This window comes from Bacillus rossius, chromosome 1 (assembly GCF_032445375.1).
Source record: "Bacillus rossius redtenbacheri isolate Brsri chromosome 1, Brsri_v3, whole genome shotgun sequence".
Lineage (NCBI taxonomy): Eukaryota > Metazoa > Arthropoda > Insecta > Phasmatodea > Bacillidae > Bacillus > Bacillus rossius.
In genome coordinates this window covers 70,597,645-70,610,468 of record NC_086330.1, presented here as the reverse complement: position 1 = coordinate 70,610,468, position 12,824 = coordinate 70,597,645, and the positions used below count along the sequence as shown (strand labels likewise).

Genomic DNA, 12,824 nt, shown 5'->3' with positions numbered 1-12,824 from the left:
AAAATACATTTTTTTACATTAAAAGAACGGTTTCGGAATAGGAAGGAAGGAATATTCTATAAAGTTTGTTTATATTTGTCTCTCTGTAATAGATCAAATACAAGAAATAGTTACGATTCTATTACTTCAACTGCGAATTATGTAAATAAATAGATTACAAACCAAACCTGAGTGCAGGTGAGATTTTGTAGTATTAATTAATGGCCCTATCGCATGATGTAAGTTTCGTTGCTAAATTGGAGGGATTAAGTTATTAAGATGTTTTGATCACTGGTTTTGTACTAGACCATTTTCGATCGTTGTTTGAATGTAGGCTAAATAAGGTTATTCAACCTGGCTGGACCATTGTGAATATAGAGAAATAATGTGACAGAGCCCTATATTTAGATTAACATTACGCGATTTGACGTAGGTTAGCTCTTAGGCCATAGAAACTATAACTTATTTGTTTCCATGGTATGAACATATATAAGAGCTTTAAATAATTTACTACATTTAAATTAATATGCACCCTATAAAATTTTTGAGTGTTCATTGCGCTTGATAATGTTTATTTCTCGTAGGTAACTGTATTTTCTGTACGAAAAGTGTGAAAAGATGATAATAATAAAGAAATAGGTCTGTAATTTGTTAAGATATGGTTTTTCCCCCATTTTTAAATACTGATATCACAATTGTGTTTTTCCATGTAGGTATAGGGAAAAGAGGCATTACTGAGGCTAGTGTTAATATTTGTTAATAATTGAGTGTATATGTCACTATACATTCTTTAATTATTATGAAATCAAGGATACCATCAGATCCAGTAGCTTTATTTTTGACTTCATTTTCTTAATGACCCACCTAATCAAACTCTCCGTAATCGGTGGCACATGTATGTTAGTAACATTATTATAATTATCTCTAGCTGAAATTTTTAAGTTATCTGTTAGAGTAAAATTTCCTGAAGATTTTAATATGTCTTAGCAAAATGTTTACTAGATAGTTTATAAATATATAACTTATTTATGCCAATGTTTCTTTACGATGCATCGAAAACATCGATGTTTTTGTTTGATACATCGGAAAACATCGATGCCACTTTACGATGTATCACATCGAAAAAAACATCGATGTATTTTCAGCATGCACATCCCTAGCCTAGAGCCTCACCTGGTACTCCCGGTCACCGTGTTGCTGTAGCCGCTGCATTAGGAACCTCCCCAAGGACATGTTGGCAAGGGGCAGGGGCTCTGGGCCGTGGAAGATACCGTCTTCACTCATCCTTCTGACTGCAGGACAAGGCAACAACAATAACACAATCACCTACTCTCTTTATCCTCACAGTAGACACACAGCACACAGCTGTTGTTAACACTAACTCAATAAAGGAAGCACCAAGTTTAATCATCAAATTAATACTAAAATTTATAGGTGTGGTGGTGTATTACCATCAGAATATTAATAGCACCTGTTAACTATGGGTGTGTATCTGGGAAACCTGTGATGTACAAAGCCTTTTAAACATGTCAGAATATTCATCTTCATGTAACTTATGATTTTTTGAATTTCACATGTAATTAACCATTTAACTTGAGTTGTACATTTTTCAACTTAATTAAAAACATAAGTTACATGAAGGCAAGTATTCTTACTTGTTGAAAAGGCTGTGAGCATATTAGGCTTACTGTGTGAATGTTTTGCTACTACTTGTGTCAAGTGTAATATTTTATAAATAATAAAAATAGTTTTATCCTTAATATAACATGTGTTTTTGTCACTGCAACTTTAAAAACAAGTTAATTTGGGTAACCTATGTGGTAACGCGGCCCTCTATAATAAAGTAAATTTATGTGATGCTTTAATAGCTTAGTCAAAACTGATTTCCACGTAAAATACCCAGACTGTTGTTGCCGCCCTATAGCCCAGTCAAGATGTCCAAAACAAAAGGCCTACCAATTTATATTTTCTGACCTTTATGAATGGCACCCGGTTTCTACCAAAGTGTTTACCAATTGAATTTAAGCAGGAATTTCTCTTTTAAATAACTTAGTAATTTTTATATCTTTTGACTAAAGTTATTATTAAAGTTGTATGAAATGTTATTTTCTAAAACTTTGGCCATAACAGTTTTATTTAACTCTATTATTAATATTTTTTAATTAAATCTATAAAATGTGGTGAAGTATAATTATTGCATTATCTGGTTTATTGTAAACTTTAGGCCATAAATGAACATAAAAAACCTTGTACTAAATTAAAATCTTAAAACATTTTGATGCTAACTTTTTCCCCCTAGAATTGATATAAGGTCTCAGCGAGGGTTAGAATCAGATTATCACCACTGCTGAACCCACAGCAGAATTGCTTCTCACAACGATTTCCTGCAAATGTAAAATGAATTGTAAAAAAATGTGAATGTGTTAAAGCAGGACTGAAATGTTCTGTCTTATGCTAAAACTGCAGCAGAGAAACTTGCGAGAATGTTGCGGAAATACACAAGCTACTTAATGACAATGATAATGGTGATATGGACAATCCTGCAAAAATTAGATTCAACACTGACACTCCTGAAAATAAAAATTTTGATGTTTGCGAAAATAAAACTGAGGATGCTGATTTGGTAGGACCATCAAAGTCAAGTGATCCGATTCTGAGGTCTCCTAACTTCAAAATATTTGTAAGAAATAAAATCTAAAAATAAATTCATTGCTCTGATCTTTCACACTTGCAAGAAAAAAATAAGTTCTCCATTTCAAAATCTGATAAGGAAGATAACATCAGGAAATGAAACAAACTTGCTCGTGGTGATACATGGATTAGGCTTACTAGGAATACCAAGTAAAATAATGCAAATGAATCCCTATCCTAGGTGGTGAGGAACAGTTTTTTCTTTCTTTTTTTTAATAAAAATAATTAGTTTCATTTCACAAAAAGACATGACATTGTTAAATGGTTCGCAAAATAATACTCTCACACTTCACTTTCCCTTTACCCCAGGCATAGGACCTTTTACTAGGGGAAAAAAGGTGACAACTGAAATAATTTAGGGTTTAATTTCCTCTAAGTTTGTTTGTGTTTGTTTATGCCCAAAAGTAACAATAAACAAGATAATGCAATAATTATACGTTGTTGCATTTTTAGGTTTGGTTCCAAAAATGTTGATCGTAGAGTAAAATCTATTCAGACCAAAGTTGAAGAAAATTATATTTCCAACAACTTTGGTCAATAAAAGATCCATTTCACGTATCCAAGTTTATCCCTTAATTCTGATGACATGATCCTGTAGAACATGATGCTTGAAGTTTACTTGAGTACATCAAAATATCCTCAATATTAACAAAAATTTTAGTATAACAATGAATAATGATGGTAAAATGATACAAAAGAAAAAATTTCCACAAGACCTGACATACCTAATTTGTTCGTATTGTAAATTTTGAGTTTTTGATAGGATGTGTCCAGGATCTTTCGACGTACTAAATTAAAACATCAATTATCATTTCCCACAGAATCAATGTATACAGGAGCATGCCATCAGAATAAGGGATAAATTTGGACATGTGATACAGAATAATTATCCTTTAACCATTATCATTTTTAGTCAAAGCTAAATATCAGGTTATTCAACTCAAACAAATTTCCCTTAAATTCAAGATAGCGGCCAACGCAACGGCAGATTCCTATTGCCATTTTAAATTTAGACTACCCACAACCCCCAAAACGTAAAAAAATTAAAAAAAGTGTGAGTTTTTGTATATTTAAAAGTAAATCCCAGCTGGGCTTGATCCTGTGGTTCTCTACAGATCATAAGAAGTTTAGTGTAGATGAGTTGTTTTGAAAGAGACAGGAATTTTTATTGTTAGTACAATACGGTTGAAGCCAAGACTATTTTCCACCCTAATTGATTTTCTTTTTTAAATGAAACTTGAAATGGATACAATAAACATGTGTCTTTTTGAAAACAACCTCAGCTAGACTATATTCCTAAGAATCTCTGGAGAACCACAGGATCAGGGTGCAGCTAGCATCAACGAAACAGTAGGGTGATGACAATGGCATAAGGGATACCTCTCTTGGAAAACTGTCTTGGCAAAGCTTATCAAAGCACAACATGGCGGTGAGCACGTCACTTCACAGGATACCTATTGGTATTTTAACCAATAAATGGTAGTTTCTCAGAATACAGTACAATATTTGAAGTGCTGTTTTAGGATTGAATAGAGAAATGTCTTTAGTATCAGAAAACACCAATTTACAATTTAAATATTTTATTTACGGAAAAGCCGCTACTCTAGAATTTAACAAACATCTTAAGACATGGTAACAAGGTTGTCATGTTAGAAACGTGTTCACCACCGGCATGTCTCATTGTTCAAAATATTGGATCAACATGTACGACAATCATAAACCAAAAATTAGTAACCACGCCTACAATATTTTAAAACTTAACAGTTAAAAATATTATTGTAACGTGATAACGAAACAATCTAATACATACTTTAAGTTTTAAAAAAATTAATTCATCAGATCGAACTCCTGTTTTAAGGAAAGCTGTTAAGTATACAATTACCGTTGTTTTTGAAGGTACTGGGCGAGTCCTCACATTTAAAAATTGTTACGCAAGTAATTAGGTTCAAGGTTACTGATAAGGCATTTATCATTCATCACAACACAATGAGTAAATAAGATAATTTTCGAAAAATTAACGTTATCACTCATTAGTGTTCATGACTTTCTTTGCTATTTGGCTTCTTTTTATATCTTTTTTTAATTTTCGTAGTCATAGCCGTGTAATAACGAATCCTTAAAACGAATTATACCAAAGAGTAAATAAACGTATATCATAAATTGTGTAGAATAAGTTTAAAAATCGTTAATAAGGAAAAAAAAGGAATTAGGCCACAAAAAAAGAAGCGATTGAAACTAAATTCGCAATTTTGATTTGCACCATGTTATTAAAATGTAAGAACAAGCAGATGCAACTTAGATTGAGAAACACCAAGGTCATTAGATACCAGGTCATCTCATCCCGCTATTTTACTGTTATTGGTCAATCGCGTCTGACGTACATGCTAGACCATATTGCCGCGGGAATTCAAATTAATCACGTGTCTAAATGGCACTTTCTTAAATTTTCCGATTCACATAGACTGATGTAATTTATGTACAGGTTAAATGTATCACGTGTTTCCGCTAGTAATATATTTAATCTTTGTTATGTTGTCAGTTATTTAATCGTAAATTAGGCTCAAATGTGTATTTTAAAATCTAAACTGGTGTTGTTGGTAAACATTGTGATGCGTGCTGTTCTTGCAATATTCACAACATTGTGTTATTTAATGCTAGTTTGTTTATGCTTGTTACCATTGATAAGTAATTATATTCAATATTACATTTAGCTTCCTTGCTAGATGTTTAAGTGTCAACATGTTATGTTCATTTGCAGTAGTAAACAAACTTTGTAAGTGTATTAAATATCATACAATATAACAAGTTTTATGGTAATGACTATCCTCCAAAAAATATTCTAAGAATATTTAATGGCCCTTTAACTACCAAATTTCATATTTGTGTGCAGTAATATGATTTTGTCTAATCCATTGCATTCTAACCTGTGGATCTTCCACATGTGATCCCTCTGCCCTTTACCTATCTCTGAGCTTTCCAAAATCCCCTCCCTTTAATTACCTTAACCTATTTCACCATTCTTTCTTTCTCCTCCTTTACAGTGTGTCCCACACAAGCTCCATCATCATCACTGATGGTCTATGCATCTTCCTTCTTCCGTCATCATTTCTCCTCCGATATTTGTCACTTATCTCACTACATTGCATTGTACCTTTATAACTCTTAAATGTCCATCGCTAGGTACGAGTCCCAAATTCCTGTGGCGTATTCCATATCTGGTTATCACCAGCATGGAAGATGCCTTTTCATTGACTTTTATTTCTCTCCTTTAGTGTCATAGCAGTTAACCCCAGACCCCTACTCCCTTCTTCACCGTCCGCTATTTTTTTATTTTTTTTTTATCTACTCATCATGCTTTCCCAGACATCTTTCATTATGAACAGCAAGGGCCCCATGGCACTCCCCTGTGGTACGTACTCCATGTCACCACTCCCTCTTCCTACCATTAATTTAATATTAAGTGAGCTAGTAATTTTGCATAGAAAATTTTATTATAGACCTGTCATTTATAATTATTAATTTAAGTAAAAAAAATTAAACTGCACTCTAAAGCTGTCTGGCCTACTATTAACCATGTCCCTTTCCATCACCTGTAATTCTTAAGAATGGTAACTCCTGAGTAACATGGTAAATGATCACTATGTGAAAGGTTTGCTAGGTTAACTAGGATCTGTAATTCTGAAAATGGTAGCTCTAAGTGAAAGATTTATTAGTGTACAATAATAACACAATTATTTTTTTAAAGTAATTAATTCTTTAAAATATATGTATTTCCCTGCTTATATTCTTTTATTTTAATCCTTACTCAACTTATTTACCAAAAACTAATAGTCTCCAAAATTACCACATATACTATTAAATATTGATATAAAATCTCAAATTAAAATTGCAAAACAAACTCCCAGATCATTTACCATGATAAAAATACTTTGGTATTTTGGCATTCTTGGCAGGTACATGTTTCCAAGCTGGTATTCCTAAATATGCTCCTTTCCCACTACGGCCACTACTTACGCACCATAGTGCAGGCAGTAAGGCATACTCAGTTTCTGATTTACCTGAACACTTCTTCTGGAAGAAAACATGCCTAAAACACTGAAACACTTTATTCCTACCTTGTGATACTTTCCAACAAGTGGTCCGCAAATATGTGGCTTAAAACACAAATATCACAGACCATTGTTCAAAGTCTTTATTACATGATACATCGCTGGGTAATTTTATTTCATCTCTTAACATTGGGACGTAAAATTGTACTAAGCCGTTAATGAGAAACAGTATCACATAAACATAATTTGCAGTTTAGACAAACATAATTTTTTTTGAACGAGAGTAACTAGAATAAAAAAATATATTTTTTTTAATTTGTCAGAAAATTAAACTACTGGTAGAAGATGGAGCATGAGAATAGTTTTTTTTATTTTGTGATCAGATGTTCACAGTAGTAATCATATTTTGAACTGTTAGTTACAAAAAATTTCACCACAAAATGCCAAACTTCTGCTGTAAGAGGTAGAAAAAGAGGCAGGTTTTTTAAATGTGTAGACAGTGACATTCCTCTAGTTTCAAAGGTTAAATGTGCAAAACTTTATTTGTGTAGAATAAAATTGTACATTTGTATATAAAAAAAAACAGCATGCAAACAAATTGTTTGTGTTTGTAAGATTAATTTTTTGTTACAAGTAAAAAATATATAAATTTTGTAAGACCACCTAGTGAAAAATGACCAAGCTAATAGTAATTACAACAATTATGTGAACAAATAACCATCAATAATATAATACACTATAACTCTAGTGTGTTAAAATGTAGTAAAAATTTATGTACCTACTTAAAATAATTCTTAAGTGACAGGATTTAAACCTGGAAACTTGTAATCCATAACTACGTACAAACCACTGAGCCAAATAAACATAATAATTTACTGTGAAAAATATTTCATTGTAGGTAAGTGTTTGTATCCTAGGAGTGTAACATCTTTTAAAACTTGCAATATTTATTTTTGTGACTATTAAATTCATTACTAAATGTACTCGTGATTATATTGATGATTTGCATTTCGAAGTCACCATTAATTTAACAGATTTTCATTATTTTTCATGCACATAACACATTTCTCCATATCTTAAATTGTTTTCATTTTATTAGATGCAGTCTGTATACTCTCATCATAATTCTTTACTGCTAGAAACAGTAACAAGGTAATTTTTCTCAAATAATTCATCAGAAATATTTCAACACTCCAAATCTGATCCCAGAACATAATTCATTACATCAAAATTCAGTATTTAACAAAATATATTGGTAATCCATAATAATCTACATTTACTTATGCCTATTATAAATTGTGGTGAGTAAGAAGCTATAAAAGAAATACAATTAGTCACTATATTCTGTCATACAAACTACATCAATTGACATGATTTTTCTTTCTAAATATTTCATCAACATAAATAGGCACTTCAAGTATGTTTTATAATGAACACATATTTGAAAGATAAATAAAAAGCTGACAAAAAATACACAAAACTTTATTTTTTACTACAGGCATTATCTCATTACTATTTTGCTTTAATTGCTTTTTTCAATGCAAATGTGTAGGAATTGTTTTCCCAACTTGTAGCTGATCATTTATTACATTAATTTACATAAAAAGTAATTTAATATTTTTTCTGTAATTTTACATATTTGCGAAGTTTCAAATGGTTTAGCGTTAAGTCTCCTTAATGAAATATGTACATAAATAAATTTTGTTACCAAGATATTTATGTAAATGATATAACATTATTTACATGTTGGTTAATACCACCTCTATTAAATGTTAAATTTATTTATTATACTGTTGCCATTAGTTTTTTTTTATAAAAGTCATTTCGCACAAAATCCTGGATAAAAAGAATTAGTGTGGTAGCTAGCCATGAAAATTAATACCATATTTTCTTTATCTCTGAAATTTATATGGCATATGTATGTATGTGTGTGTATATATATACATACACACACACATACATTACTATATATTTGTACGAATAAAATATAAACTGCAAGGCTTTCAATATCATCACACTTTAATGTGATTGTTAAATGGACAAAGTCACAAGACCCACTTGGCTGACCCAGCCACAGGCTGGAAACAGTGGATGATGATGCTTAGTATAAATTTTGGTGTGTGGTAGACAAATACAGGTTATAAATTGAGGTAAAACTAAGCATGACTCCCTAAATACTTCATTTGGAGCTAACAAGACATATTTTACATCACTAGATTATTTCTTGTTACCATGGGCACCCATACCTGGGGCAAAGCACCTCCCCCCCCCCCCCTTGATAGAGAAAGACAAAAATGTAGTTACGTATAAGTCGTCCAACACTGAAATATTTTCACGTAGAAGATTTTAAATATATGTACCTACTTACAAATCACCATTTGTCTTCCAAAATATTTAAAACACCATATACCTCCAGATCTCACTTCCCCCCCCCCCCCCCCCCCCTCAAAATATCACATGGGTGCACTTGCTTGTTACATAAGTATACAAACACATTTGTAACTTTTCCATGCATCTGAATTACTTAGTTTGATATGCTACATATTTTCTATTCATGTTGAAAACAACGGTGGTTAGGTTCAGGTTTTTTTTTGTTAAACTGCATTAAATCACTATGGCCCAATTATGAACACAAAACATATTAAAAATTATAAAATGCACAAATATGTAAATAGAATAAGAACATAGACAATTACTTGTGAATGTAACAAGGGACAACTCTATGCAATATGACCAGAGTTATTTATTTAGTTTCAATTTAGTGAAAAACCAGAGAAAGAAAACAATACAATGAAAGAATGAGTGATCTGACAAGCTATGGAATGTTTGCTATTTAAAGATAAACAAAGCAATGACAAATTAATTAAACCAGAAAATGAAGTTCATTAGGTGTGGTTCACATCAAACATGCTTTTATTCAATGAACGCTGAGCAATATCAGTATATCAATATATTATTGTTTTCCTACAAACATAATACATCCAATAACATTTAGTCCTGTCAAACAGTTTTAGAAGTTCTATCTTGCGAAGTCATAAGTTTTTGTTAAACAATTCTGTAGCAAACACACATTCTGAAATTATCCATGACTGTAATTCACATGTAAATTATTTCATATGAAATACAAAAGATTACTATCACTCCAAACACACCCCACAATTTTTTTTGCTAAATCTAAATTAAATGACACTTCCTTCAAAAAATCTATAAGCCTACTATTTATGTTACAATTTTTTTTCATTTTCTTGCACACTTTGTTGCTGCTTCTTCCAACACGTTTTTTACTTAGCTGTCGATTGAAATGATTCGATCTTAAAAAAGTCCTTATTCTTACAAATGAAGCAACCAATTTCTTCTCAACAGCAGGCATTTTTACATTACTAAACCACAGCACGAAAACAAAATCAAAACATGCACGCAATTTCACAGTTTTGTTTACTTTGAAGGTCTAGCGGATACGTCATATCACGGAAACACCCGAACGACCAAACTCGTTTTTCTTCTGTTGAGACGACCTGGTATCTAATGACCTTGGAGAAACACCAACAACATAAATTATGTTTTCACCAGAGATAAGTAAATGGACCCGATGGAACATAACCGATACTTCTTGAAGCTGGCATTCACTAAGCAATATGGCGCCTATGTAGCTGAAAGATTGTTTACATGAACAGCTGTTTCAAACAACAAACAAACACACACATACTAACCTAACTAACCGTCCGCAGTGATTTAAAGTATTTATAATGTAGTCAATTGACCTTTCTAAATATAAGTTGTCCAAAACATGCATACATGCAGCCACCATTTTTAATTAATGAATACGTAATCACCTATTGGCTAACATTCACATGACAACATTCTCTACTTACAAAAAAATACATTTGATACTCGTAAACAAGAAATGGCTACCTACCTATGTCGTAGGCTGGTCGACTAGTCCCTGAAAATGCTGCTATCCTGCCGGCTACTCAGGGTTTGGTAGAGGGGGGTTCGGGCCACGTGGCCGAGGGACTTAGTCTCCAGAGATGAAATGAGAACAACTCGAATAAAGTTTGATGGTCCTTTATACTCAAGACGCTGAACACTTTACATGGGGCTACCGCGTTTCCGTCAGTGACTATTTCTATGTGGTGTCATGTCCACCAGTTTGGCCTCGGCTGGTATGATAGCACAAGCCCCAAGTGCGCCACCCATCCTACATAATCTATGGGGAGGAAAGTTAGTTCGCCACCCGCCCCTAGATGGCAGACAAAGGGGAATGTAAATTAAGGAAACTTTGTCTACCTGCCCAGCCTCCCTCCCCCCTCTGCCCGATCTCTCCCTGCTCTTGGGCAGCGACCCCTGCTTGGGGACCGCTCCCGCTCCTCCCCTCTGCCCGACCTTCCCCTGCTCTTGGGCAGCGACCCCTGTTCGGGGACCGCTCCCGCTCCTCCCCTCTGCCTGGGACAAGTCAATTTAGCGCCCAACGTGGGGCCAGTCAGCTTGGATAACCTGAGGACCACGCCCTGCCTCTACGAGAGCTATCAGCACAGCCAGAGCCACATCCACTTCCAGGAGTGCAGAAAACACCTGGTGGTGCCCAACCCAACTGAAGGATGTCTTCTGGATCCTGTGCCGCACCTCGCTGCAGTGCACCGGATGGACCCAGCATTCCCTGTGTATGCTGCAATGCCCAGTTTCACCTACAATGCCTTGGTATCGTGGAACAAGTCAGTGAACAGGCATATATCCACATATGCCAGCCCTGCAGACAACTTCTGGTAGAGAAGAAGCCAACAGTTCCAGCTCTCCGGTGCTTCTTCGCGCCGAACTGCCCGGAGACAGCCCTAGTCATCGTCACCTGCCAGGCCTGCCATCGCGACTACCATCGCGCCTGTCTAGGCTGGGAAGATACACCACTGGACCTTGCTGGGATGTCGTTTACCTGCGCCCAGTGTAGAGTGAATCCCACTTTACCTTCAAGTACAGGATCTGCAAGTGTACCTCGGCCCTTTAGAGGGCAGGATCATGAGGACCCTGTGCAATCTGTCCACCAATGGGAGCAAGCCCTACGGGCACATGCAATCCACCCCACCGAATGGGTGGACCAGATAGGTCCATTACTACTTGGGGAAGCCTCTAGATGGTGGAATAACCATGAAGGGCTGTATGACACCTGGGAAGAGTTCACGGGGGGCTTCCTGAGCCATTTTGGAAACCAATCAAGACTGGCAAAGCTTACTGCCCAATTATATGGTACCAAACAAAAGGAAGGAGAGGATGTCGAAAGTTTCTTACTACAGAAAAGGAAACTTTATAAGAGGCTACACCCAGGGAGAGACCCAAATGAATTTCTTCCTACCTTGTTGGAGCTGGTGCGGCCCAACCTACGGCCATTTCTACGGCATCCGCTTCCCGAGAATTTATCCGAACTTATGGTTCGAGCCACTGCCGTGCAGCGAGACTGTCTCGAAACTAGGGGCACTGTAACAAGTAAACCTTGTTCACCACCAACCCTGGTACAAGAATATGCTACCCCCAACAAAAGGTTGCGGAAGTGTTGGCACTGCCCTGAACAACACTTTCACAAAGACTGCCCAGTGCTCCGCTGCAAACAGTCTGAAAGGAACAGCCTCAACACAGTAGACCCCTGGAGGGAAAGAGTGGTGCCAACGAGCCCTACTTCACACCGAAGGTAGAAGACCTCAACTCCCAAGCTCGGCTCGAAGGTAGACCGACCCCGAGCCTTATGTGCGTACAGCACCACCCACAACAAGAACTGCCAAGAGTCAAGGTGCAACTGGACTCACAGCCCATTCAGGCTCTTATCGACTCAGCCGCCACCACTAATTATGTGCGCGAGAGTGTTGTGCAGATAATAGGGACCCCTATTAATTCCCAACCCCAAATAGCACAGCTTGCCACCCAGGGATCCACCATGACCTTACTGGGCAATGCTGTGGTACAATGCTGCATATCCGATGTGGAGATGGAGATCCCATGTCTAGTCGCAAAGGACCTTCGAGAAGAACTTGTGCTGGGCCAAGATTGGCTCACGCAGCAGCAGGCGATATTGGACTTTGAAGATCAAACTATACACTTCGGACGAACGTCCCGCCGGAC

General features: G+C 35.5%; 1 protein-coding gene across 4 annotated transcripts in view; it reads right to left on the bottom strand.

Annotated features, from left to right (window-relative positions):
• The window catches only part of LOC134537474 (uncharacterized), a 93,837-nt gene extending 83,593 nt beyond the window's left edge, over positions 1-10,244 (bottom strand). For 2 of the 4 annotated variants that reach the window (XR_010075994.1, XM_063377959.1), the window contains exons 1-2: positions 4,553-4,950; positions 1,153-1,271 (exon numbers count right to left, since the gene is read on the bottom strand). Coding sequence is in view for 3 of the 4 variants with exons in the window: in XM_063377959.1 (XP_063234029.1) it covers positions 1,153-1,271; positions 4,553-4,643 (210 nt within the window). In the remaining variant the exon portion in view is untranslated. The other 2 variants (XM_063377951.1, XM_063377968.1) reach the window with 2 other exon arrangements.
• Positions 10,245-12,824: the final 2,580 nt, after the last annotated feature.